This window comes from Trichoderma gamsii, assembly GCF_001481775.2.
Source record: "Trichoderma gamsii strain T6085 chromosome Unknown Scaffold_4.2, whole genome shotgun sequence".
Taxonomy (NCBI): Eukaryota; Fungi; Ascomycota; class Sordariomycetes; order Hypocreales; family Hypocreaceae; genus Trichoderma; species Trichoderma gamsii.
In genome coordinates this window covers 1,067,141-1,091,988 of record NW_020171341.1, presented here as the reverse complement: position 1 = coordinate 1,091,988, position 24,848 = coordinate 1,067,141, and the positions used below count along the sequence as shown (strand labels likewise).

The 24,848-nt window shown below is 47.2% G+C and overlaps 6 protein-coding genes across 6 annotated transcripts; 2 read left to right on the top strand and 4 right to left on the bottom strand.

Moving 5' to 3' along the window:
- Positions 1-306: 306 nt before the first annotated feature.
- TGAM01_v201791 (hypothetical protein) lies at positions 307-1,627 on the top strand (the record flags this gene model as incomplete). The annotated part of the gene is made up of 3 exons (XM_018805932.1): positions 307-336; positions 806-1,138; positions 1,193-1,627. 3 exons carry the CDS (start codon positions 307-309, stop codon positions 1,625-1,627), a joined length of 798 nt encoding a protein of 265 aa, XP_018660886.1.
- A 2,137-nt stretch (positions 1,628-3,764) lies between these two features.
- On the bottom strand, positions 3,765-6,172 carry TGAM01_v201790 (hypothetical protein; the record flags this gene model as incomplete). Its single annotated transcript, XM_024548846.1, has 5 exons — positions 3,765-4,615; positions 4,679-4,753; positions 4,819-5,425; positions 5,503-5,818; positions 5,934-6,172. 5 exons carry the CDS (start codon positions 6,170-6,172, stop codon positions 3,765-3,767), a joined length of 2,088 nt encoding a protein of 695 aa, XP_024406457.1.
- A 1,557-nt stretch (positions 6,173-7,729) lies between these two features.
- TGAM01_v201789 (hypothetical protein) lies at positions 7,730-10,881 on the top strand (the record flags this gene model as incomplete). Its single annotated transcript, XM_024548845.1, has 4 exons — positions 7,730-9,097; positions 9,227-9,521; positions 9,583-10,032; positions 10,130-10,881. The coding sequence occupies 4 exons, from the start codon at positions 7,730-7,732 to the stop codon at positions 10,879-10,881; spliced, it is 2,865 nt and encodes a 954-aa protein (XP_024406456.1).
- A 405-nt stretch (positions 10,882-11,286) lies between these two features.
- TGAM01_v201788 (beta-galactosidase) lies at positions 11,287-15,084 on the bottom strand (the record flags this gene model as incomplete). The annotated part of the gene is made up of 2 exons (XM_018805929.1): positions 11,287-13,638; positions 13,867-15,084. The coding sequence occupies 2 exons, from the start codon at positions 15,082-15,084 to the stop codon at positions 11,287-11,289; spliced, it is 3,570 nt and encodes a 1,189-aa protein (XP_018660883.1).
- Positions 15,085-19,672: 4,588 nt separating this feature from the next.
- Positions 19,673-20,793, bottom strand: TGAM01_v201787 (glycosyl hydrolase family 43; the record flags this gene model as incomplete). The annotated part of the gene is made up of 2 exons (XM_018805928.1): positions 19,673-20,359; positions 20,416-20,793. The coding sequence occupies 2 exons, from the start codon at positions 20,791-20,793 to the stop codon at positions 19,673-19,675; spliced, it is 1,065 nt and encodes a 354-aa protein (XP_018660882.1).
- A 1,886-nt stretch (positions 20,794-22,679) lies between these two features.
- Positions 22,680-24,229, bottom strand: TGAM01_v201786 (hypothetical protein; the record flags this gene model as incomplete). The annotated part of the gene is made up of 2 exons (XM_018805927.1): positions 22,680-23,689; positions 23,776-24,229. The coding sequence occupies 2 exons, from the start codon at positions 24,227-24,229 to the stop codon at positions 22,680-22,682; spliced, it is 1,464 nt and encodes a 487-aa protein (XP_018660881.1).
- Positions 24,230-24,848: the final 619 nt, after the last annotated feature.

Here is a 24,848-nt window from a genome sequence, read left to right as displayed (position 1 = left end):
CGGTTTGGTCATCTTGCCGCTGGAAGTTGCAATAGATATACGCAATGCCGGTATGCGGGTCATGTTGAAAATTGGCTAACAGATGGTCGATCACTATTGCTGCGATGATGGTTTTGCCTGCTCCAGGGATGCCAGGACAGAATAATGTTTGTCCATTGTTTTTTAGCCAAGTTTGAAACTCTGGCGACCTTAGGAACCACTGTCCTGTTCCTTCCTGTCGTCTGCTGATGAATTCGTGGTGTTGAGGTGAGTAATCCCAGGTGTAAGCCAGTCGAAGATGGCTCGATGTTGTTGATTATGTTGGTAATGATCAAGTTCATAGACATCTTTTTCCACGTCAGTAGCCACTCCTTGCATATCGAACATATAAATATATCATTACGTGCTCTGAGTTAGTAATACCCGAGATCCTTTGGACTGACCTGAAAGAATGTCTTTGATCCTTCCCTCAGCTGTAACACTGCTGGGAGCGATCTGATATAGAAGGTCTTTTGCATACGCAGCCGCTACCAATGCTGCATATCTCTGCCACTCTTTATTCTTGTGGGAATCTGAGTAGTCGCATATACCACGAATAACTAAGCAAGGAAAAATGTTCATGAGCCCCGCTGCTTCTATCTCAAAGCAGGAACGAAACATTGTTTATCCTTCAACGCGCTGTAGAGCTTGAAGTCGATATCGCTGATGGAAGAAGCATTTCACTAGCCGACGTGCTCAGAAATTATTCCCTAGTCCCCAAAACCAAGCTAATCCTCGCCTATATACTCGCCAAATCCGTCTGGCAATTCTATGATTCGGACTTAAGGGAGTTTCTTGGACGACGAGGTCTATTCAGCTCTTTCGAGAGAGGGAGGACGATGAGGACGATGATGAACCTGGTGTTGACTGGGCGCCATACTACGCCTTTTCCTTGGAGCAGATGACAGAGAGAGACTCTGTGGAACGACTGCCACCGGGGCAATTCCTTCACCGATACCCTCGTGTTCTGGCACTTGGCGCTATACTTTACGAGCTCGGTCAGAAGAAGCGTTGGGAAAGCCAAGCGACTTCTTTAGGCCTGGCCTCATCCACCAACCATATCGATCCTCCGACCCTGGAAAGGATAATAAATGACACCTCATCAAAAATTCGTAAAGGAGTATAGAAAAAGAAATGGCTGGATATTAACTTGAAGAATACCCAAACGTTGGAGGAATATCGCGTTATTGTTGCAAATTGTGCCAGCGAGAACTTCTTCCGGCCGGACCTGAAGGAGAAAACGCCGGATTCTCCGGAGCAGGGTCTTCAGAAAACGGTGGAAGAACTAGAGCAAGAGCTAACAATTGCAGAGAGGCGCGCAATTCTCTTTAAGAAGGTTGTTGCGCCCCTCAAGGCGATGGTTCAGACTACTGGCTGGGTTGACGAGTCAGGTAATATCCAACGTGTCTCCATGAAAGGCGCGACTACAGGACTGAAAGACGAAGGACCTGATTCAAGGAAGCCAAGACCTGAGACACTTCTTGATACTTCTCAGACCTCTAAAGAATTACAAACTCCACCACACGGCATTCAACATAGTCGAAGAGCATCGCGGTTCGTCACCAACTTGGGAAGCTCTGCCCTCCACGCCTTGAATGTGTCCAACTAACAGATTGTAATAGGCCTGAGGCCGAATCAAGGCTGATCAAAGTCAAAAAAGTAGTACCCAGCGTACCTGCTCCCCAAACGGCGCAAGGCCTTTATAGCGACGAGGCTATATCCGCACAATGGCGAGACAATCTAGCGGACCAGCGCCTTCTCCAAGACCAGCGGGACATTACAGGTAATGATTTTGGCAACAGTAACGTAATCTATCAGGGTAACTTTCATTACTACTAGCCCAATCAGATGATAGACCGCTGCGCAGAGAGATTGCGATCGCCCAATCGCCGCTAAACAGCAAACAAAGGGGGCAGCAATAAGTGGGAGAAAGGAAGAGGAGCGATATAACAAGCCCATTCCGCAAAGACCAGACCTAACTTCCAGAAATAGCGATACGCGTAGAAGGAGGTACTAATGTGATATTATGTGTTGATAAAGCAATTTATGTCAAATGAACTATAAGCATCAATTATATTATCCCTTAGGTATCAGCAATTTGGATATACTCTTTTAAGCCATCGTACTATACCAGACCAGATCTCTATGTAGGCATGGATTTTAGCGGTGGTGATGGCTACAATTCTTGGTGTCATTCGGGAAGTTCTCCTCAAATGAATAGACTAGCGGAGAGTGAATGCTGGAAGAGGATATGGCGTAGCATCTCGGCTGAGAGGCGTGACAATGTTGATGGGACGAGGAGGCAATGAGAAGTCACTCTTGAGGAAGCTCTCCCAAGGTATCAATTGTCATTGGTCAGATTGATCATGCAACTCATGTAATTTCAGCGTCAAGAAAGTTGCTGCCTGTCAAAATTTTAGGAAGGAGTTGGCGAGAATTGGGCTACAGCTCGATTGAGGTATTGATATCGGGTCAAGCTTTCCACTCTCTATTGATCTTCCGCCACCTAACTGCTAGAGAAAAGTTCTCCAGCGGCCCAATTCTGTTATTTAGCACTCTAGCTATAATGTATATCAACATGTGGACTGGCTGTCTTATTGCGCTACAACTGGGGTGTTAAAAAATGGTATTGGGGTGCTGAAAACTTCGCCTAAATCGTCCCCAAGCTTACAACCAAATTTCTTACCATGTATTCAAACATCGAGATCAAACAAAACTTCTCCACCCAACATATTCATCACCCAAAAAGAAAACGAATGAATAAATTATAAGAATAAAGCAAAAAAGAATGCTCACGGCAGGGCTTGAACCTGCGGCCTCCGCATTACCAAGATTTCAACCAGAGTTGAATTATTAGTACGAAGCTCTAACCAACTGAGCTACGCGAGCTGACTAATCAACGTCCAAGGGTCCGAGAGGCACTTGGTTTGAGCCGATGTTGACGGGATGGTTCTAAATTAATTATATATACCTAAAACTGACTCAACAAAGAGCTCTTGCTCGCAGTACTTTCCAACTCATAGCGCCAGCAAAGAGTTTAAAGCTATATTTCTTTCTTGTTAATATAGTCCATGAAATAGGGTTAATTTTATCACGGAAATAAATAGGGAATCTACCTACTTACTATTAAGCCCTAGATATCTAGACATGGCAGACCGCGCTCATTAAATGAGATCATATGCGAGCGCTCGATTTGGCGATTGCGGTTCCAAAAGCTACTCAGAACCGCCAACTCGGATCAGTAGAAACATGCATCTTTCTTACATTTATTTTATATGCCGTGTCCAGCCAAATACCTTGCAGTAACTTCTGTTAGTCTGACCGTAATTTTTTATGCTAGACTGGAGTCTAACATCTACTAGTAGTAAAGACATCCATGTAAGATTTATCCAAATAAAACCGATTTTGGCGTTACAAGACGCCTTTCACAAACCAACACCTTGTCAGGGGATACGCACCTAGCTGCATGTAGCTAACACCTTGCCACGACGGAAGAACAAATATTAAGGACAATAAGAGTTCTCCTTTCAAAAGAATAGTAGAGGTTAATTGATTATTAGTTGGCCGTTGAATGACTTGAAAAAGAACCTAGTGCGAGAAATACAGACCACACAGGCACCGAATATATACGTCTTCTTACGAATAAATTCCAGCTGCTGGTGGGCTTCAATACTATGAATAAATGGAAGGCAAGCTAAGACAATGAAGTCTTTACATTTTATTGCCCCGAATTGCATGGAAAATGTCTAGTTTCCCGCTTCAGCCAACTCTTGAAGCTGTTGGCCAATGCTAAGATGCCATCTCATTGCAGTAAATCCTTCTGTACGTGCAGGTTTAGCTGGAATGTTTAGTATGTTTTCCTGACTGATATTGTCTACTTCGGAGGTGTGAAGTCGGTTGGGTGCTGTAAGTAGCACTTTGAAAACGCAAGCCAGCTTGCGTGTCTTCGGCCGCGCCAGCTTGAGTAACTGATGAATCAGCAGCTCTGCGTCAGCAGCAGTTTCACGTTTGTCGAGATAGAACGACAGCCCATCGATAATGCAAAGCACTGTGGTGCCTGCCGATATCTGCGCGAGCACGCACGCAAAGCGCTTGAGCACGGCTCTAACGTCAGCACCGTCGAAGCTCCCCATTTTCACAGCCTTCTTGAGATTCAGGCCCTTATGCAATGTAATTATCTGCGCCAGGAGGCTGTTGACAATCCCCGCTGGACTCTCCCAGGTGTAGTCGCCTGTGGCGTGCTGCCCACAAAAGAAGTAGAGCGGCACAATGTCCAGACAGCCGTCATATGGTGAGGCGTCTTCAGGCGAGCGGATCTGCTCCAGCGCAAAGGCAAGGCGTGCGCACATAAAGGAGAGAGCAGATTGCCGCTGCACACTACGGATATTACCATTTATGATCAAGACCGCTGATATCTCGGTGGTCACCCAGGTCGCTAGCTCAGCTGACTTGATGATATGAATGCTTCGATCTTGATCTTCCCGCGAGAACCTGGATCCCAGGCCGTAGTTTGACATCATATCAGCTCCGGCGGCATTTTGATCATAGTCAAGCTGGGATAGTAATTGTTGACGATATCCGCTGGACTTTGCTACTGCTGATGAGGTTAGCCACCATAAAGATAGCGCATTGTGTCTGATCGTAGGCACGGGGTTCCTACAGGTCGTCTCTCTCTTCAAGGCTTCTGGAAGTAGTGGTCGGCCCTTGACACCTTCTGGTGTTTCTAGTTGTTTGTCTGGCATTACGTCAGATTCTTTTTACACCTAAAGCAAATAGGGGATGCATGATTATGATACTGACATAAAGATAACGCTGCTGCACGCACGTTGTTACCGCCTCTTAAGACCTCACTGAGGAGTTCGATGGTGAGAGAAGGCTTGGTTACAGCCTCTTTAATAATGCCTATGTCATTGCCCATCTCGCTCTGCCTCCGCTTCATTGTGTCTAGCATCTGTTGCATCTCGACAATGACTCGAAGGGCGCGATTCTGTTCGCAGACCGAAATTTTAATTATATGATTGATGTTCCGTATTTCTTCTGCTGTTGCTTCGCTGCCTTGCTTCTCAGCAATTGCTAGTCTGCTGATCATCTCTTTTTGGCAAATGTCAGCCTCACTGTTGAAAGCATTCCTATTTCTAGTCATATTTTCGACTTTTTCGAGCAATTTCTCTTGAAAATTTGCAGGCTGGAACACGACTACAAAGTTCTTCCGGGACTTTTGACGCAGAAATTTTAGTATGTGCCCTAAAACTGTTAGAATAGATGAATAAAATGTTCTGCTCAGTGACGACAGCTTTTCGAAGCCTTTGTAGATTTTCAAGACTCTCTGTGCGCTATTAAGGATCGTGGGAATTTGAGCCAAGGCTTCCAAGACTTTGTCGTGCACGTGTTTCATTCGAGCGGCAGCCTTATTTTGGTCAGTGGATATTAGCACGCTATGGTATCCGTGTGTCGAATACCAATCATTAAATTCAGATGCAGTACCTTGAGGATAAGTTTTAAGCCTCCACAAACCACAGAGAAGTATTGCGACTCGCTCGGAAGCAACCCTAGCCAGCCTTCAATGTCGTCTTTGCTTTCGCCTAGGATTTTGCATGCATGGCCAATTTTGCCCCAAAATCCTCGCTTGTCTTTTGCACAATGCTTTTCAATGGCTTCTGCCACCACAGATTCGAGCTCCTTCATTGTATGCTCGCTATCGGGATTGATTCCGGTCTTGTACTTTGCTGTGCTCTCATACTCTTTCATGGCCTTCTTAAAGGCGTCTTCTTCATCCATTACATCTTCATGAGTTTTCAGTCTGAAACACTTGTTAGAAACGCACTTCTTGAAAAACGACTAAGAGTATTGCTCCTAAGAAGCTAATCTCTCATCCTTGGCGGATTTATATCGTAGATGTTGAGTAGAATACTTACAAGAGAGCAGGCTTGTCGGTACTTTCTTCGAAAATAGGACGAGCAGGTGAAAGAGTCGTACAATCGCGAGATATATTCTCAACCCGAAAAGATGGGTGAATAGAGCCATCTAGAGGACTCTCAAGGCTCGCTTCGTATGTCTTCGTAATAACACTGACGTATTTCTTGACAGTGGAGGTACTAGAGAGTAGCTCCCTGATACTTCCTGGAGGTTCACCGTAGAGTGGGCTTGAGGCCATGATGGAGAACCCTGGGCCTATAGGAATGTTAACTTGTAAGACAAGAGATTATTCTTTCTCTTCATATATCAAGTTCAGCTACCCCAAATTCGTAATGAGGAAGTTTGGTATCTCAAATGTCTCTTTTTTGTCTCTTGATCAGAACGATCGTTGGGCCCAGCCGGTAGGGTTATAAATTCTGACACAGCAATATGCACCTGTGTGGTCCCCCTCTATGTCTTCTGTTTGGCCAATCACACACGTGTATCGGCCTTTGGAGTAGAAGGCTGCCAGTGAGCATGGTGAAATTTCTTGTGAAACCTAACTACATGTAGGGTTGATTACTACCCAATGAGTAGCACTACTTATAAAGTGAAACAACCCCATGAGATAAGTACTCATGATTCTATTGGCAAACAGATCTATGTTCTCTTTTTGATCACTTAGGTATTAGAATAGTTGCAGGAGCAAGTGGCTCGCTGCAACCGGTAGTAATTACTACATACACCAGTAGCTTAAAAGGAAGTAGATGGATTACGAATTGTACCGCATTACAGAATACATAGAAACAAATACATAGAAACAAACCATTTCAACTTCAGGTACTCTGCATACGGAGGTATTAGGAGCAAGAAAGAGATTCAAATTGGGCACAGACTGCATGTATCTTGATCCTATTGTGGATCTGTATGTATTATACTCACCGAACCGCCTCCTGATTGGCTCTCTTTACGATATGGCGAAGGGCTCTCATCCGATTGCGACCTTAGCTGCTTCCGCCGGCCAGGACGTGGCTGGCTGAGCTGAGCTGTGCTTGGACGAAGGAGTGGGAGGAATCACCCAACATTTTCATTGCTATCTTGGGTTTCTGCGGAGGAAGCCATTGCGGCTGACTTCATACAAAATCTTTCCGACAATTGATTCTTTGCTTCTTTGTCTCTTATAGTGGACTCTAAGTGGTCGATGATTGAGTCGTGCGAAACGGCTGATAGCGTTTGACTGGTGATGAAACAGCAATCGAATAATCGGTGTGCATTCATCCCGACCGCAAGGCTACAGCGCAGTGGGAAGCTATAGGCAAAAGTTGGCCAATCGCCTACCAGCACGTAAACATATCTAGCCGCATTGACGCCCAAATGCATCCCCGCAGGAGTGCATCGGCGCAGTAGCTGTTTACAATACCGAGAGCGTTGTGAATGTAACTGTCTGCAACCCATATCTACTTCAGGCATATGCGTTATCTCTTGGTCACTGCAACAAATCAACCTGCAGTAGGCAGAAAGTCTTGGCTCTGAATTTACATTGCAATTCTGAACACCATCTCAAAGTGATCAAAAAACAGGGAAGTGATATGACTAGGCAGCACTGAATCAAATTAGCATGAATGTATAAAGAGCCTGCATTTTCCAGTTTGCGGCTACTCAGTTCATTTTCTCTTTAACCGTACCCGAAAAAGGACTTCAACATTGAATAACCATATACTAGTGCCATCATTCCTTTGAGTGAGACCCTCTGACTATTGTTAATCAATCACTACGTATAGTCTTATTAAGGGTTCGCAACGGTGCAAAACGAGCTATGCCACCATTTGTGCCGTCGTTTCCTGAAATCATTGATGGAATACCCCCGGCTGGATTAATCTCGGATGCTGATGGAGATCCAGTAGGAAAAGAGGCAATTTTATCAATGAATTTGCTTAATACGGACATAGGACCATCAAGTGTACTCGGTGCTCAGCCCCCGGCACCAGATCTGGAAAAGGACTCTGTTGATACGACAGATGACGATAGCGAGGATGATTCCGACCCAGTTGATAGGGAGGAAGAAAAGTTGAAGCTCAAATTAATGAAAGAGTTTAATGAGGCACAGAAGCACTTCACTCGGAAGGATGGTATCATATATGTCGAAGATTCCAACTGGGTGAAGACTAGCCACTATGCTACGAACTGCCACCTCTTTGTTGGCTTGCCTATCGCAAAAAAGTCCGATCTGGAAGGAAGGGAAGCAGCCCTAAAAGTGTTGGCAGACTCTTCAAACAAATCCTCGCCAGACACTGCGGCCAATATCTCCGCGTTTAAATCGGAAGCCGCTGAGTATAATACAAGCGCTACGAGGCAGCTACCGTGCAGGGTCCGGGTCGTAAACGAGCTGCTGTCCCAGGAAATGGGAAGAATTACTGGGCTCGGGTATATGAATCATGACTGCGTGGCACCGTTTCGCACTTTTGTTGTATTTGAACAGGAAATTCGACATGCTCTCGCCCGACAAGAGGCAGAGTTTAAGGAAATGAGTCAAAAGTTCCCCACGCACCCTTCTGTACTACGCAAGGACTCATATCTGCCGGCGGAATACGGCTACTATATTGTGAAATTGCAGAAGAGAGACTCTTTCCACTCGGTGGAATTGGCTAGGTTTCTGCTCGATGGATTACGAGCTTTGGTGCAATTTCTTGACACTGACCTGCGAGACCTCGTCACAACTGTACAGAGCCTTAAGATGGTCAGACCTGAGAACAATACCCTGAAGCTTCCCTTCTCGTATCTCTGGTTCTTGTTCTATCCTGGTCAGGAGGTTGTGAGTCTGCACCCTAAGCCCCAAGTGTACCGCGTGCTCCAGATCACGGGAGGGAGGAAATCTCTGGTCTCAAGGAAGTCTTCCAAGAGAAGCTCCAGACGCACGGTTTCGAACTTAGCTATTGACTGCTTCTGTCTCGATTTTGACGGAAAAGAGTTTGGAGCCAAGCCTAAAACCTTCAACATTCGGCCATATGATGATGTCTTGGCTATAACGGATCTTCCTCTGTTTCCGCTGGTATTCGCTGAAGAAGGACTGCCAGAAAAGTTGGTAGAGAGAGGAAAAACATTTGAAAGCTTGGCGCAACCTAGCCATCGCAAATATAAGGGACTCAATCTCAAGGAAGGAGATAGATTTGATGTTTTTGAAGAGGTACATCGTTCCTTACTCCCTTTGCCTTACCGTTGCCTTTTTGCCCTATTTTCTACTTTCAGATCTTCCAGTTACTACAAGATCATTTCTTTCCATAATGATACTATGCACTAATATTGTATCTCATAGATTAATAGCGATGTCATGGTAGATTTTCGGCTCGCATTTCAGAACAGCGAGACTAAGATACCGTTGCCGCAATTTGGTGGTGGTATTATCTTAGAACCCACTGCAGAAGACGAGGAAGAAACTCATATAGTCGGGATAAACTTCGATGACGCGGAGCTGCTGAGGTCAAGATGGGCCAGGTTCGCTCATAGCACGGACCTGCTCCGCAACCAGCTACCTGGCACATTGTCGAGAGACAGCTACATACTTCTTCCTGGCAGGGTTTATGGATATGTGCTTCTAAACCGCAAATGGTGTATGTATAGCCCCTTTTCTAGTCCCTGAGAAAAGATGAGTCTCTTAATTCCTTCTTGCAGACCCACTGGATATCGATCTTATAGAAAAAGTTGTTCAAGTCAATCCAGGCGAGAACGACAGCTTCCAGAAGCTCGTGTTGCCCGACGGCCATAAAGACATTGTTCGGGCTCTAGTGAACACGCATGCCCGTCATGTTGCCGCAAACAGTACACAGCGTGAGTTTGACGTCGTCAAAGGCAAGGGTAAGGGTCTCATCATCCTCCTCCACGGAGCACCCGGCGTAGGAAAGACGTCAACGGCCGAGTGCGTGGCCGCCAACGCTGGGCGTCCCCTTTTACCTATCACGTGCGGTGATCTAGGAGGTATCTCGGCCCGCGAGGTGGAGCAGAATCTTGAGACCTTTTTTGACCTTGCGAGGCATTGGGGTTGCGTGCTTCTCTTGGATGAAGCAGACGTATTTCTTGGTATGCGAGAGAAGGGAGATATCCGACAGATCAGTCTTGTGTCTGGTAAGTTGACAGAAAATGACCCACCACAAAGGAAGACCATAATTTGGTCCTATCAGACCTTTGGCTTACTCTGCTAATTTACTAAACTACTGTGTAGTCTTTCTTAGAGTTCTCGAGTATTATTCGGGTATTCTCATCCTCACAACCAACCGTGTCGGCTCTTTCGACGAAGCTATCAAGTCTCGCGTTCACTGTGCCCTGTACTATGCTCCGCTTGATGAGAAGCAAAGTCTCAAGATTTGGAAGATGAACATCGATATGATAGATGAGCGTAATAAAGCGACGTCTGACCCGTCAAAACGTATTCGATTTAATCGCAGGGAGATTGAAGATTACGCTGAGAAGCACTGGGAGTCCAGTGACGAGGGATCACGCTGGAATGGTCGGCAGATTAAGAACGCCTTCCAAACTGCAATTGCGCTCGCTGATTGGGACTATTATCGGCTCACGAACGGCGATCCGCACTCTCTTGGCCCAATGCTTATGCCAACTCACTTCAAGACCGTTGCTAAGGCTAGCGCTCATTTTGATCAGTATCTAATGAAGGTTCGTGGCACGGATGAGGCCAGGGCACAGACGAACGAACTTCGACGGGATGATATCCGCAATGGGCTTGATAAAGATTCAACTAAGAGCAGGCGAAAGAACAACTCTTCGAAGGTGACGACCAAGCTTAAGCAGAAAAAGAAACAGAATCAATCTCCACAATCTTCTGACGAAAGTAGTGAAAACTCAAGGGCTGAGGAAGAAGCATCATCAAGCAGTGGCGAGGGCGAGAGCGAATCAGAGGAGGAAGCCCCGCCTCCGCCCAAGTCGAAGAAATCTAGCAAGAGGAAGAACCGTAAATAATTAGATGACAAGCTCTTTTCTCATCAACATCATTGCTATTGAATGTGAGTCTTGGGAAGGTTTAATCAACTGCTAGCAGCTAGCGAACTTTATTTCTGTTATTAGTCTGATACTCTATAAGGGGATCTCCTGTTCTCGCCCATCTCTTCTAGTACCGATGTATCGTAACAGATGACTTAGGTAGATTAAGAGCAAGATCAAGATGCAGAGAGACATACTATACAAGCGTCCGATGCTGGTAAAATCTATTAGGAATATATTATATTGCACTAATGTTATTCTCGTCTCGACTCCATCGTCTTCTCAACTATTCCCCTAATTACGTATTGCTCAACACAAAGCATCCAGCTGCAGCGTATACTTGCAATAATAGTATGGCATAGTCTCTTGCAACATATTTACCATCTATCTAGTACGGACTATCATTTCATCAGACTTCAGCCCCTTGGCAACGGCCTTGACAACCACCTCGCCCCTTTTGTTATTCACCCCTTTCACAATAGCCAAGGCTCGTCCACTGAATGCCCGTCGTTCTGCTGACGGGAACGGCGTGTAGTCAGAGGCGTCACCGTTATCAGTAGCGACAAGCTGTCCAACTCCGCTGACGCTGAAATGGATACTATTGGCCGCCTGGGGAACTACATCTCCCCTATTGTCAACGACTTCGACGCTGATGAATGACAAGTCGACGCCGTCAGCACTGAATACAGAGCGATCAGCTTGTAAGCGCAGCGCTACCGGCTCTCCTGTTGTTCGTATCGTATCTGTTGCCCACTGTCGGCCATTCTTGTAAGCAACTACATGTACCTCGCCGGGTTGGTAAATGACATGGTCCCATCGGAAACGGTACGTGAGATCCTCCTTTTTCTGGCGGCCTTGGGATTTCCCATTTACGAAAAGCTCGGCCTCGTCGCCAGAGGAGAAGACGTGAATAGGAGTCACTTTGCCTACGCGGTCTGGCCAGTTCCAGTGAGGGAGAATATGGGCCATGGCCAGGTCCGGCTTCCAGCGTGACTGATACAGATAGAAGCGCTCTTTCGGAAATCCTGCTAAATCTATCATGCCCGAGTAAGAGCTTCGGACGTTATATGGCGTGGGCTCGCCCAGGTAGTCCCAGCCGGTCCAAACAAACTCTCCTGCGACATACGGATTCTCATCCAGGGATCTGAATGCCTTGTCTGCGGATGATCCAAAATCGGCGCTGTACAGCTCATAGGCACTGACTTGGAAAATAGTCGAGTTCCCTCCAGAAGAGTCGTTCACGGGAGCACTGTCGCCTTGTTCTAGGACCGGAAAGATGAAAACGCCTCGCGAACTAAAAGCAGATGTGCTCTCACTGTGCTGAAGCATTTTGGAAGAAAAGTTTCCATGAAACGCTGGGAATAAAGGAGGCGTTGCAATGCCTGCCAGTTGAGAGTAGTCGGCAGTATCGCGGATGCCCTCTCCTTGGTAGTTTGGGCTTATGATGTCTGGTATCGCGGCAAATGGCTGATTCGGCTTGGCCGAGTTCATGGCTGTCGTCGCCAGGCGCGTCGAGTCCTCCTGGTGCACAATATCGATGAGTGCCTGAGCCAGGTCCGTTCCGTTCTGGCCTGTTTGCTGTTCACCGACTTCATTGCCAAAGCTCCAACTGAAGATAGACGGGTGGTTGCGATCACGCCGGATGAAAGACCGCAGATCTGCCTCATGCCAGTCTGGGAAAATAAGATGAAAGTCGTTGGTGACTTTACCAAGCTCCCAGCAATCGAAAATTTCATCCAAGATCATGAAACCCATTTCGTTAGTCAAGTCCAGGAGATCTGGCGCAGGCGGGTTATGAGACATGCGAATTGCGTTTGAACCAACACTTTGCAGGATTTCAAGATGACGCTGAGCAGCGCGATGATTGTAGGCGGCTCCCAAAGCTCCAAGATCATGATGCTGATCCGTTCCTTGCACAGGCACATGCCTTCCATTGACCAAAAGCCCCTTGTCGCCACTATACTCGAACGTTCGGATGCCAAAACGCGTCTCGTATGTATCGATCACTTGTCCGTCAGTGATGAGTTGCGTGACAGCAACATATAGGTTGGGCGTCTGCGTGGGAGGTGGTCCCCAAAGCTGCGGCCGACTTATAGAAGTAGTCACATTGACCGACTCTATTCCACCAGAGATCACTCGTATTTTGGACGTGGGAAATTCGGCTACCTTTTCTCCCAGGCTTCTGGTTCTTGCATTGATTTGGTAAACCTTGGTTATAGCCTCTACATTGCTACTTTGCTTGCCGGTATTCTGCACCTCCAATGTCAAGTCAAGGGTCGCTAATTGCGTTGACACATCCCGAGATGTGATGAAAGTGCCGTATTGCGCCACGTGTGTAGATTCGACGGTTGTGAGCCATACATTTCTATAAATGCCTCCACCTGGGTACCACCGCGATGATTCATTCGGATTGTCAAGTCGAATAGCGAGCTGGTTCTCCCCAGCCTTTACATACGGCGTGAGATCTAGACGGAACGAGGCATATCCGTAGGGCCAGCCACCAACAATCTGCCCATTAAGCCAGACAATGGCATAGGATTGTGCGCCATCAATATCCAAGTAGAAAGTCTTGCCCACGTCATTCTGGGATACCGAAAGCTCCTTGCGATACCAGCCAACGCCAAATACCGGGAGCAATTCCATACTTGCAAGAACCAGGGGCTCATCCTCCGTATAAAACAAGCCAGCAAATAGCTCAACGGGGCCAACTTGTAATAGATATTGTACATCATAATACTGTTCCTCGTTGTATCGCCAATTAAACTCTATTCAAACTCGATTGAAAACTACATTTATCCCATCTAATTTCCACGAGCAGCCATCAATCTTTCCTTTTTCATCTCGATTAAAAGTAATGAGAAATGAATCCCACTTCGTTCTGCTAATTCCCTTTGCAAGACATTCATTGTAGGTATCTGGCAAGTGACAGAATGTATCATCTGCATAATACCCCATCTTCCAAACCTGGTCGGCCTGACCATTGACCATCATTTGCAGTCTCTCTGACTTTTCAGTCGTGGCAGTCATCCGGAGCGTGGCGATGTCCAGGTTCTTCATTACATAGGTACCATCGAATTCGTCCAGAGGCACAGGCTTTAGGTCTATCTGCTGGTGTCTTTTCAGCGGCTGTTCGAAATTCTCGTGGTAGTAATCGCGATACTTTGTTGCAGCCTTCCGAGCAGCTTTGACCATGTCTACCTTTGGCTTGAGTTTAAACATGGTTTGAATAATGTCTTGTGCAATCCAATCGGTAGCATCCCCTAGCCCGGTTCCATTAGACAAGACTACAACGGCTGCCTGGGCGCTGGGAATGATAAAGAGGTTGCATGTATATCCTGGGACATCGCCTTGATGACTGTAAATGACAAGAGATGAAGATTTCAAGCCCACCACCGGAGACTCCAGGGCCCTGTTTGGCGATATCAGTCCAAGCTTGGCTGGTGTTTGATGATAGCACCAGCCTGTGCAATAGTCACCGTCCGGAGGATATTGGGAATCGGCAATAATGGCTCTGTTAAAAACCGAGGTATGTGTCGACTTGTTCAATTGATACGAGCACCACTTCAGAAGATCATTCACAGAGCTCCTTATGCCACCCGAACCGCCATTCATAGAGTCGGCGGACAACTCTGTCGGTGGAATATATTGTGGCTCGCCAGTTTCTAGTATCATATAGGATTTCGCTATGTTACTGTCGGTTTCGTGGACAGATCTAAACGCCGTGGTCCTGGTCATTTGTAGCGGAGTGAATATACGATCGTTCTGAAAATGGCCCCAGGTAGGAGAGCGCGAGAGACGTTCGACGACGCAGCCTGCAAGTTCGTACAAGCCATTGTTGTAATGAAATTTGGTCCGGAACGCATGCTTGATAGGCATTGCGCTACAGACTTTGACCACATCCTTTTTAGGGATGAGGATTCTCCCATTCAGTCCTTGGGTGATTTCGTCCAAGCCGATCAGACCGGTACGGTGGGAACAGATGTCGCGCAAGGTCGGTTTCGAGAACTGTTGAGCATCTTCATGCTGCTTGAACTCGGGAATCACGGATTGGACAGTGGTATCCCATGTGATGTGGCCGTCGCTGATGAGAAGCTCTATCGACTCCGCCATGAATGCTTTTGATAAAGAGGCGATGCAGTATAAAGTATCGCTATTTGGTTCCCTTTTGGTCGCGATATCCATGACCCCCATGTTGTGTTTGAGGATCTCATCTCCGTTGTAAATTATGCCGATGGATATACCCGGTTGGTGGGTGACGCTTTGAATCTCGCGCCAAGTCGAGATTCGGCGTTGCAATCGGTATTTCATCAAAGCGGACTGCGCGTGTTTGAGAAAGCCTGGAGCGTTACAGGGTGCACAGCCCTGTGAAGAAGTTTTGCCCAGCTGCAAGTATCTTGCTTTCCATGATGAGACAGCTAAGGAAACAAATTGTGCAATGCTGCGAGAAAAAGATGTAATATGCGCGAAAACAGAGGGAAGAAAACAATAACATAACATACGTATCAAAGTGTACATAACAGGGTGAGAGGATGCACCACTGCGCCAACCACCAAAGAGATCTGCAATACTAGTAGCATTGAACCTAAGTTAGTACTCCCTCTACAACAGCTTATAGGAGCTCTTGCCTATAAAAGCTTTTATAATATATATTATAATTATACTTTTAAAAAGTTGGACTATAATATCATGTTCCTGCCACATAGATATTGAGATGAGGAGTGATTACTTGCTATCAGCAATCACGTACACTTACTCGAGACGGACTGCTCAATACACCTGTGCTTTGCACATATTCATGCAGCTGCCATCACTTAAAGATGCTAGATTAGCGCAGTCATCCAGGCTGCAGTATCAAAGAATATCGAATAACCATCTTGCAAGGAAGCTGCCAGAACTGGGCCGGAAGAATGAATGTTCGTTTACACCACTTATTTCAAGAGAGCAAAATCGCATGACTAGGCGAGTGGTAACCAACGGCTACGAAGAATGCGGAACCAACGACATTCCAGTCTGCAAAAGGACCGTGTTCAAAGGCTGCCTCACCCAACTAACACTAACACTAAGCGAAACGCAAAGAGTTCACCCACCAAGCCGGATATTTGCTCACGTAAAGCCCGTGAAGAAAGAGGCCAAGGAGTACCTCCTCAGGACGTTGAAATTCTTCAGAGCGCTCAGGGTGCCATCTACATGTATACGAATGAGGCTTTGGGCCTGGCTCTCTCGCATCTTTACTCGGTCCTTGGCCCGATGACGCCTTACATCCGCCCAAGCCTACCTGAAAGTAGTGTTTTGCAAAGTTGTCGACAAAACCCATGTCTGTCATGTTTACTGCGCACAGCAGGTGCTTGGCCGGCAGGGTTTTAGAGTGACAAGTTCAATATTATTTGTTAGTAGGTAGACCAACATACTTGGGTTTGTACAGACGACTATACATGTACCTATTTTACTCATCCCGCGTCAGACTATTCTGAGCCTTGCGCAAAACATCTTGTACCAATCCATACAATTGCAAATCTTGCTTCTTCCACTTCTTCCCGCCTGGAAAGACCATCTTCCACAGATTGCGCACACATGGGATGAGTGGCTTGTAGTATTCGGTGCAATAAGTCTCCAAAGTGCGATCAAAGGAATCCTCTGCAATGACACCAAGTTGAATCGTAGCTACAAGTTCAGGGTCCCGCTCATGATTCCATTGTTCAAACCTGTACTGCGTGATCGAGGTCGATTAAAAAGCCCTAGCAAGGAGAGATTACTCCGGTCGCTATTTAATCATCAAGTTGTTCATGGATATATCGCGATGCAAGATGCCCTCTTTGTACAAGGCTTCATGACCTGCCACTGCCCGCGCTGCTGACTTACACGCTCGGCGTAGTGGGGGCAGATTGAGCTCGATTCTCTAGGGCGATTAATATAGCAATTGATATTAATACCATGGACCCGATAACAGTCATCTAGGCCTAGTGTCCGGCGGAAACCTCAACAACGTGGTCGTATATCCTTTCTGCAGCTTCTTGTGCCGTTAACCAGCTCACATCCAGTCTCAGCGCATTTGGCCCTCCAACTGCATAGACCTCTTCCTCTAGCCTCATCGTTTCCAAAGCCTCTGGATCTGTGAGTTCAGTGTTGCCAACGCCCCTATCTCTGATCCCTTGTTGCACCACATCCTCCGCCCCCCCACGGTGAAGGATGATAGGAATGAATAACGTTCCGCGTAGATTAGCAGCATCTTTACAATCTCGAGCGCTCGTTCTGCCAATCGTGTCTGAAGATCGACAATCGGTGAAAATCCATGCGAATGGCGCTGTTGCTTCGGATGTGGCAATGGTGTTTAGCACATGACGTCGAAAGCTCCTTTGTATATATTGATAGTGTGGCGAGCTGCGACCAACCAACGGGCCAATGTGATCTTTGAGTAAACGGTTGTGGCAAACCTTGGAGTTGGGTACAAATCTCGCCAGTTCATGGGCAATAGCCCGCTCGTCACTGTTTGGACCTCCGCTAATATAAATGTACGGACGCATGGCAGTGAAGAATGCAGCTCTCCTCCGACCAGAGTATGTGATGTTAGGTGACGGGAATTTGGAAAGTTGATTGGCATTGATTATTGAGTCGGCAGCTTGCCTTTGTAAACTGTGTAGATACATGTGACTCCGCCTCTTAATGGGACACAAGCCTTGGATAAGGTTTTATAATGACTCCATCGTAAACACTCAATCCAGCTGCGGCCATCAATGCTTTTAATAGCGCATAAAAGAAGAAGAACAGATAAGAAGAAGAAATAAGAAGAACAGATACAGAACATGTCATATTTGTGCAGATTTATTAGACAGTTCACCTAGGTAGTTCTTGATAATCTGTACGTGTCGTATGGTTTCTCCCCCGACCATCACTACCTAGACACAAATCAACATTCATGTACTCTTGGAAAATGTTCATCTGGATGCAGGTAATTACGGTAATTACGGTACCAACGCGTCTCTCGTGTACAGTTACTGAGCACAATCAAGCACGCCCTCCTTTTTTATTCTTGAAAGGCTATTTCATACCCACAAGTGTCTCTATTACAACATTTTGAGGTCACCATCCTAAACTTTAATAGACGAATCGTGGCTGCTTTAGACTCAGTCCATCCCGGATAAGTCGTTGACCAGACGTGATTATTCTTGGCCAACAATTGTACTATCCTGGGCCTGAGACCACCGATATGCTGAAAGAAGGTCCGAATAGTGCGAAGCAGACTCTTCACTTTCATCCACCTCATCACCCAAATCCAGAAGAAGCTGTATCATATCTTCACACTGGCTTCTTAGGTAAATAGCTGTATGTAACGGGGATCTGTGGTGGCCATTCGTGACGTTGGCGTCGGCGCTAAACTCAAGAAGGATTCTGGCCGCCTCCAGGTACCGCTTTTCCCCTTTGTATTTTGATACCGCAAGGGTGTAGAGGAGTATCGCTGTTAGGCGCAGCGAGTTTAGCATTTATTGAAGCTCCATCCCCCAGTAGCATTCGGATAATTGGCCTGTTACCATTGCGAGCTGCTACATGAAGGGCGCGATATCTTGCTAATCTAATCGCAACGTGGTCTGGATCGGCCCCTTGGTCTGATAATACCTGGACAGACCTCTCACGGCCTTCAAGACAGGCCAGCAGTAGTGACGTAGCATCTTGATTGTCTTTGGAGTCAACGTCCGCTCCTTGATCCAAGAGTTGCTGTAGTGCTTCGGTTCTGTCTCTTACACATCAGTTTGCTTGTTAGCTCATGAGCAAAGACTTTCAGACTTTCGTAAACAAGTGCCAAGATAGCTGCACTTGCCTAGAGCTGCGTGATGCAGGGCTGTGAGTTTGTGCCATCCTGTTCCATACTGAAGATCTGCATAAGGCGTGAGAAGGCGTATAACGGCTGTGCTGCCAAACCTTGAGGCCTCGATAACCGCATCGCTCAGCCAATAGTCATTTTCATCACCAGCTCCAGTTCCAGCACCGTCATCAGATTTTCCGGATCCCGCGCACCCATATATGGTCGTAATTCCAGGTTCTCGACCAAGTTGCTCGTTATTCAGGAGACATTCTTTCTTGCAAGTCGACTCTGTGACACTTCTGTGAAAACTACCTTGCCGTGAGTATCAGATGGGCTTGTTTCCGACATCAGCTGTGAGAGCATATCATCCCAGCCAGGACCATGGGATAAGTCCGGGACGCCAAAGCAAACCTATTCAACAAGCTATTAGAATTCACTCATTTCATGCTTAACAATTGAGACAAAACCCACCAGGGCTCGAACAAAAAGCGCAATATCAATATACTCCTTGTCATGGTTTGCAAGTAGCTGGAGTGAGATACCATTAGCTTGGTTAACTTGGCCATGATAGAGGGAAGTGTGGTGGGCTTTTCACCTCCTTTACTGAAATTACGGCCATTCCGTGGCATAAGAAATCTATAGGTCGCTAGACATCATGTTAGTAAAAAGCAGCAGAATCTTGGCGAGATAGATCAGGGTTATCAAATTAGTGCATGGCCTTTGAGTGATTTCAATGGAAAGATTAGCTAATTGAAACTCTGACTCAAACATCATGAAGGCATATATTCAATCTTCAACATTTTCATATACAACATTTATCATCATCCAATTTCATCATCCACCATATACATTTGCATATGCGTTATATGTACAACAGAAGCCAAGCATTCACAGGAATTGAGGACTGGTTCTTTGCAAGTCTCCTCTTGAGCGAAAGACAAAAATTGTTCTCCCCATGGGGTGAGCCGCCCTTTACCAGTTGGCGCCAGTAATGGCATGGTTGGCGTTGATGGCAAGGTTGGCAGTGTACAGGTTTCTTGCAGCGTTGGGAGTGTTGGCGGTAGTTCGGCCGTGGAAGACAACATTGACGCCGTTGGGGTCGAGATCCAAGCCGCCGGGACCGTAGATGCCGAGGTTGGAGATGGTCCTGGCCAAGATGCCACGGTTGGTGTAAGCTCCGTTGATTGTCGATGAAAAGGCGTACTCGATGTCATAGTCGTCGCTCGAGTAGCAGTGAGCGCTGTAAAAGAGAACGTAGTTGTTGTTGGCAATCTTGTAAATGACGGGGGCCTCGACAACACCGTCGTTGGCAGCTCCCTGGTTATCGAGGATCGTGCTGGGGCTATCCAGCAGCGTCAAAGCATCGCGAGCCACGCGCTGGATCTTGATAGGCGTTGACATATAAGAGCCCGAAGGCTTGCCGCCCTGGCAGGTGGTAGCACCACCTTTGCTGTTGCCGTCAACCTTCCACAGGATCCAACGGTTGACGCCATCGTCGTAGCCCGAAGGGTCAATGACACCGCCGTTGGCATCATCGCAGATCAGAGGGCTTGCCGTAGGGGTGAAGGGACCGGCGGCGGCATTTGATGTGGCAGCGCCGATGCAATGGGCACCGTTGCTGTTCGTGCCGGTAAAGTACATGACATAGGTTCCAGCGTCCTGTCAAAGCATTAGCATTTACATGTCATTCTTGGTAGCCAGCAGTTATTGCTCACATTCTTCTGAACGTCCGGGGCCCAGATACCAGCGCCAGCATTAGCCCATCCAGTGTTGGGCAGCGCATCCTGTGACTGCAGCGTCCAGCCGGTGAGGCCATCGTTGGATACAGCAACAGGGACGTGCTTCCCTTGTGACGAAGTTGCATATGCCTTCCAAGATCCATCACCCCAGATAATCGAGGGGTCGGGGAAGTCACCCATGAAGGGGCCGTGAAGCGTTCGTTTGCTGGGTCGGCCTCCAGCCAAGGTCATGTCAATCTGTCGGATATTCTCGAGAGTGATGTTGGCTGAGGGAGCTGTGTTGGCATAGGGAACAGCTACATTGGGGGCGGCCGCAGCCATGCCCAGAGCCGAAGCAATGACGAAACCCTTCATTTTGAAGATACAAGCAGACTATGTCAAGCCGGTAGTGTGTGTGGTTATTCGCTTCATACTCGAGGGAGACGGCCATCTTATACATCCCATGATGATTTGGAAGCCCATTCGGCCCTCCATCGGTGGAAACAAATCCGCATGACGCTTTCAAGATACGCCAATACCCAATCTGTATAGCGACCAGTCTCGGCAGTGGTGCTCTTAGCCTACTTGGCGACGAGAAGGATCAAGATGCATGTTCCGCGCCACCAAGAGGAGCCAGAGCTTGTTTGAACTTCCTCTTTGAGAGATTTACTCCAGACTTGGCCAATGGCTTCCAAGCTATATGTTAAGGGGCCAGAACTAGCATTCTCTTTGTCTTAGCAGCCCACAGCGAAGTAGAGTTAAAGAATCGTTTACAGATGTTTGGTGTCATGGCGCATTCCAAAATAGCGAGTCGCGAAACGCGAAACGCACCCCGCCACACACTGCAGATGCCACAGCCGAATTGGCACAACTCCAACAACTTGGATCCAACTTGCATAAGCTGTAGTCGAATGCGAATTTTGGAAATTTGAACAATCGTTAATGTTACCAACAAATCAATTGATTTGGGCTGGTGCTGGTATAACTCTGTGTCTCGCGTCTAGTCCAAACCGTTTGGTCGCCTTAACTGGAATGCGTGAGTAATTGAAACAATAGCCATATGTTGCAAACATCAAGGAAACTATTATATTTCCGCTGCATGATGCTACGCATTAGCAGCTCTTTGGTCAAACGTTGCTGCCTTGAAATCTCGCCTGCCTAGGCCATTGTCTAGCCCGCTTAGGCATGATCGCTGTTATTGACCAGGGGAGCCCAGTCGACTTCCCCTGACAACCTATTTTGTGGTGAAACTTGGCTCTTTTAATGCCGAATGTTGCTCTAATGCCGAGCTGCAGAGTGTTGATTTCATCCTAGTGCTGATTGGCATTAGCTGCAGGAGAGACAATGGCCACTCTGAGGAATAGGGACTATGCCACGGATCCAACGGAGGAGTCTCGTAGCGTCACGACTATAGAGCAATTGTAACGTAGGATGATACTCGACGATGAATTATCTAGGATCTGAGTTGGGGCTAGGTATTCCGAGTTTATAGGTCTGCATACATATACTTGGGTACTCGAAGGAATCGTGTGATGTGACCTCACCACCTATATGTATTGCATTGCTATAATGCGAGGCTTAAACCACCTATGCGCCACTCACTATCTTCACTTGCCCCATTGTCGCATCCTTCGCACTCCCATAATCTTTGCTAGCGGTCTCAATTATTGAGTCTAGTTTCCCTACCACCTAAGTTATAATACACCAGGCATACATAGGACACTGCGGGTAGCTCTTAATGAAACATTCACTTCTGTACACTTGCGTTCTGTTGCCAACAAGCTGCTTGAATCTCATCATGCTATCCATTTCCACAATATCTATAAAATATTTTAAATACCCAGTAGTCTTTCATTGAGTGGATATTTCGAATCATCTCAATGCATGGTATATTGTGATGCTGGCGAGGAAAAGGAAGCCACATCTATCGATCCGTCTTTGTGCAACTCCAGGGTTGTCGGAATCATAATGTATAAGCCCGCACCATTCAAGTTTTCGATCCCAAACTATATCGCCGTTCTCCATCATGATTCCGTACATGTATGTGACGTTACTCATTAATCTTTGTTTTGGTAGTCATGAAAGACGCAGTGTGGGTACCATCTAATCTGCACTTGGTTTGCGAGAGTGGTGACTGGTTACTGCCCAGTACGAGAGCAATAATAACCACACAGCCAAGTAATCGGAAGACGGGGGTAAATATGAGGAACACACGAGAGAGAGAAAACTGCCTGCACGTGAGTCTTGTATGATCTGTGGCGTTAGAAATCGTATTCACCCAGGAAATGCCCAGTTGCTGACAAGCACTGGCCCCGGCGGACACGCTCGTAACCACACATGCCGCTCACGAATCCAAATTCTTCATCATTGCGGCAAGCTGGTACTGCTCTTAATCGACTTTCAAAGATACCCCAGATACTTGCAATCCCGGTAGAATTAGTCAAGGCGTCCCTGAAGAGGGCAGAGCCCACAGCCTCGACCGTGCCACCAAAGTCGAGATAATGCTTGGCCATGGTTGACTCTTCCTCCTCCTTCGTTGATATGACCATCTCGAGGACTTTGAGCTCGTGAGGAGGCTCCGTGCTGTCCCGCAGACACAGGGCAAAGTGACTGAACAAACTGAGGAATCCTAGTCTTACATCCGAGCTTGTGCGCATCTCGTCGTACACCCTGGGTCGCAGGTACATTAGATAGCGCTCGTACTTTTTCAAAAACAATTTCCCATCGATCCAGGTGCACTCATCACTGACCATGGCCGCGGCATCATCCGCGGTCTGGGCAAGCGTAAAACGCATCCGCGGGCTGAGGAAGCCCTCTTGACACTGTCCGCACGTGCAGCCGTACTTGAGCCGTAACAACTCTTCCAGTGATAGATTGCTCAATCCTTGCAAAGTACAGAGCATTTCCACATGTGGCTGCGAGTAGCCTGTAAACTTGTCTGAAACCGCGACAGTTTTCGTCCCCCACTTCTGCTGAGTGCGGATGACTTCGAGATGTGTTTGGAACTCATCGAGTGGCGTATTCCTCTGGTGATTCCGAGCTGTGACCAAGCGTGGACATTTCTCCATGATCCATTTAACGCATGTGAGGTCTCCAGAAATCGCTGCGTAATGCAACAATGTATTGCCTTTTCTGTCAGCCGAAATCCAGATGTCTTCCTCCGGCCCATAGGAATCGAGAGCCGCCTGAGTCAACTCCAACCGAGCAGCATCGTTTTCAGCGGCATCAAATGCTTCTAGTAGTGCCCTGAAGACGATGTTGGGCATACGAGCTGAAGTTGGTCGGGGCGGATCGAGATCCTCATCAGCAGGCAGAGAGTGACATGCATGCCGCGTATCCCCAGGCACAAAGGCGAACCGGATCGAACAGAACCCCTTTTGAAGACAGGCTTGAGTCGCCCGCAATCATCAAACTGGCCGAATCCCATGACCAAAGCTTCTTCACCCGCCTCACCGATAGTAGAGCGGAATATGTATCTTATATTATCACGTTTAATCAGTACACCGGAGCACGATCCTATACAGTCAAGATTGCCCGTCTCCGGTATGTGGTGGTCGTTGACGTTGCCGTAGATTATTCGTTGCTGGTCCGTCAACTGCGGCGTTGGATTGCCGTTGATGACGGTATGTATCTTGAGATGCGCTGAGGCCAGCGTCTTCCAATCATCTTGGGTAGCCTCATCCAACGAGGGAGCTTTGACCTCGAGCTCGTACAAATCTCGCCAGCTGTTGTTGGTGTCTGCCTTGGCCATCTTCGGCGCTGGTGCATCTTGTGCGGCAACGCCACTCAAGGGACGTTTTCGAGCAGCCATTTTGCATTCGATGTAGTTTGTGTTTCGACGCAGCCTTACAAAAGTACTCTGGTGTATAATTGAGTGAGGAGCAACAACGCGTTGTGGGTTGATGTTGTGTTATTAGCGGATCTTTGAGTGCCCGGTGTTTTGAATGGTATCTTGAGTGGTGTTTTGTTTTTTCCTGATGTGGTAGTGGGGCATTGAGATTACACCCCCGGAAAGCTGGAAAATAGCCGTGGATGTCGAGCGACGCCAGCTTGCAGCAAGCCATGATGCTCGAGATAAACTTGTTTCTAATAAGATGAAGCTCTAGGACGGTGAGATGGTTCTCCAACAGTGGATTCAAAATTATACACAACGCCGCGAGAAATGGATCCCCCAAGGCTTTGACCTCTAAATATGGACATGAGGTGACAAGATAGTCCATGGTGATGCTCCATTCGCATGTGGCCGGATATCGCTGCCAGTTAAAGTCAAGAGAGCAGAGAATTAAGAGCGGACACGCGTTTCAATAATTTGCATCTGAGGAAACAGCACCCTTACGGTCGATCCACTCGAATAAACTGGCCAATTTATTAGCATCATCAGGTTTAGAGAAAGCGAGTCCATGCACGTAGCTCCGCAAGGCCATTAATGT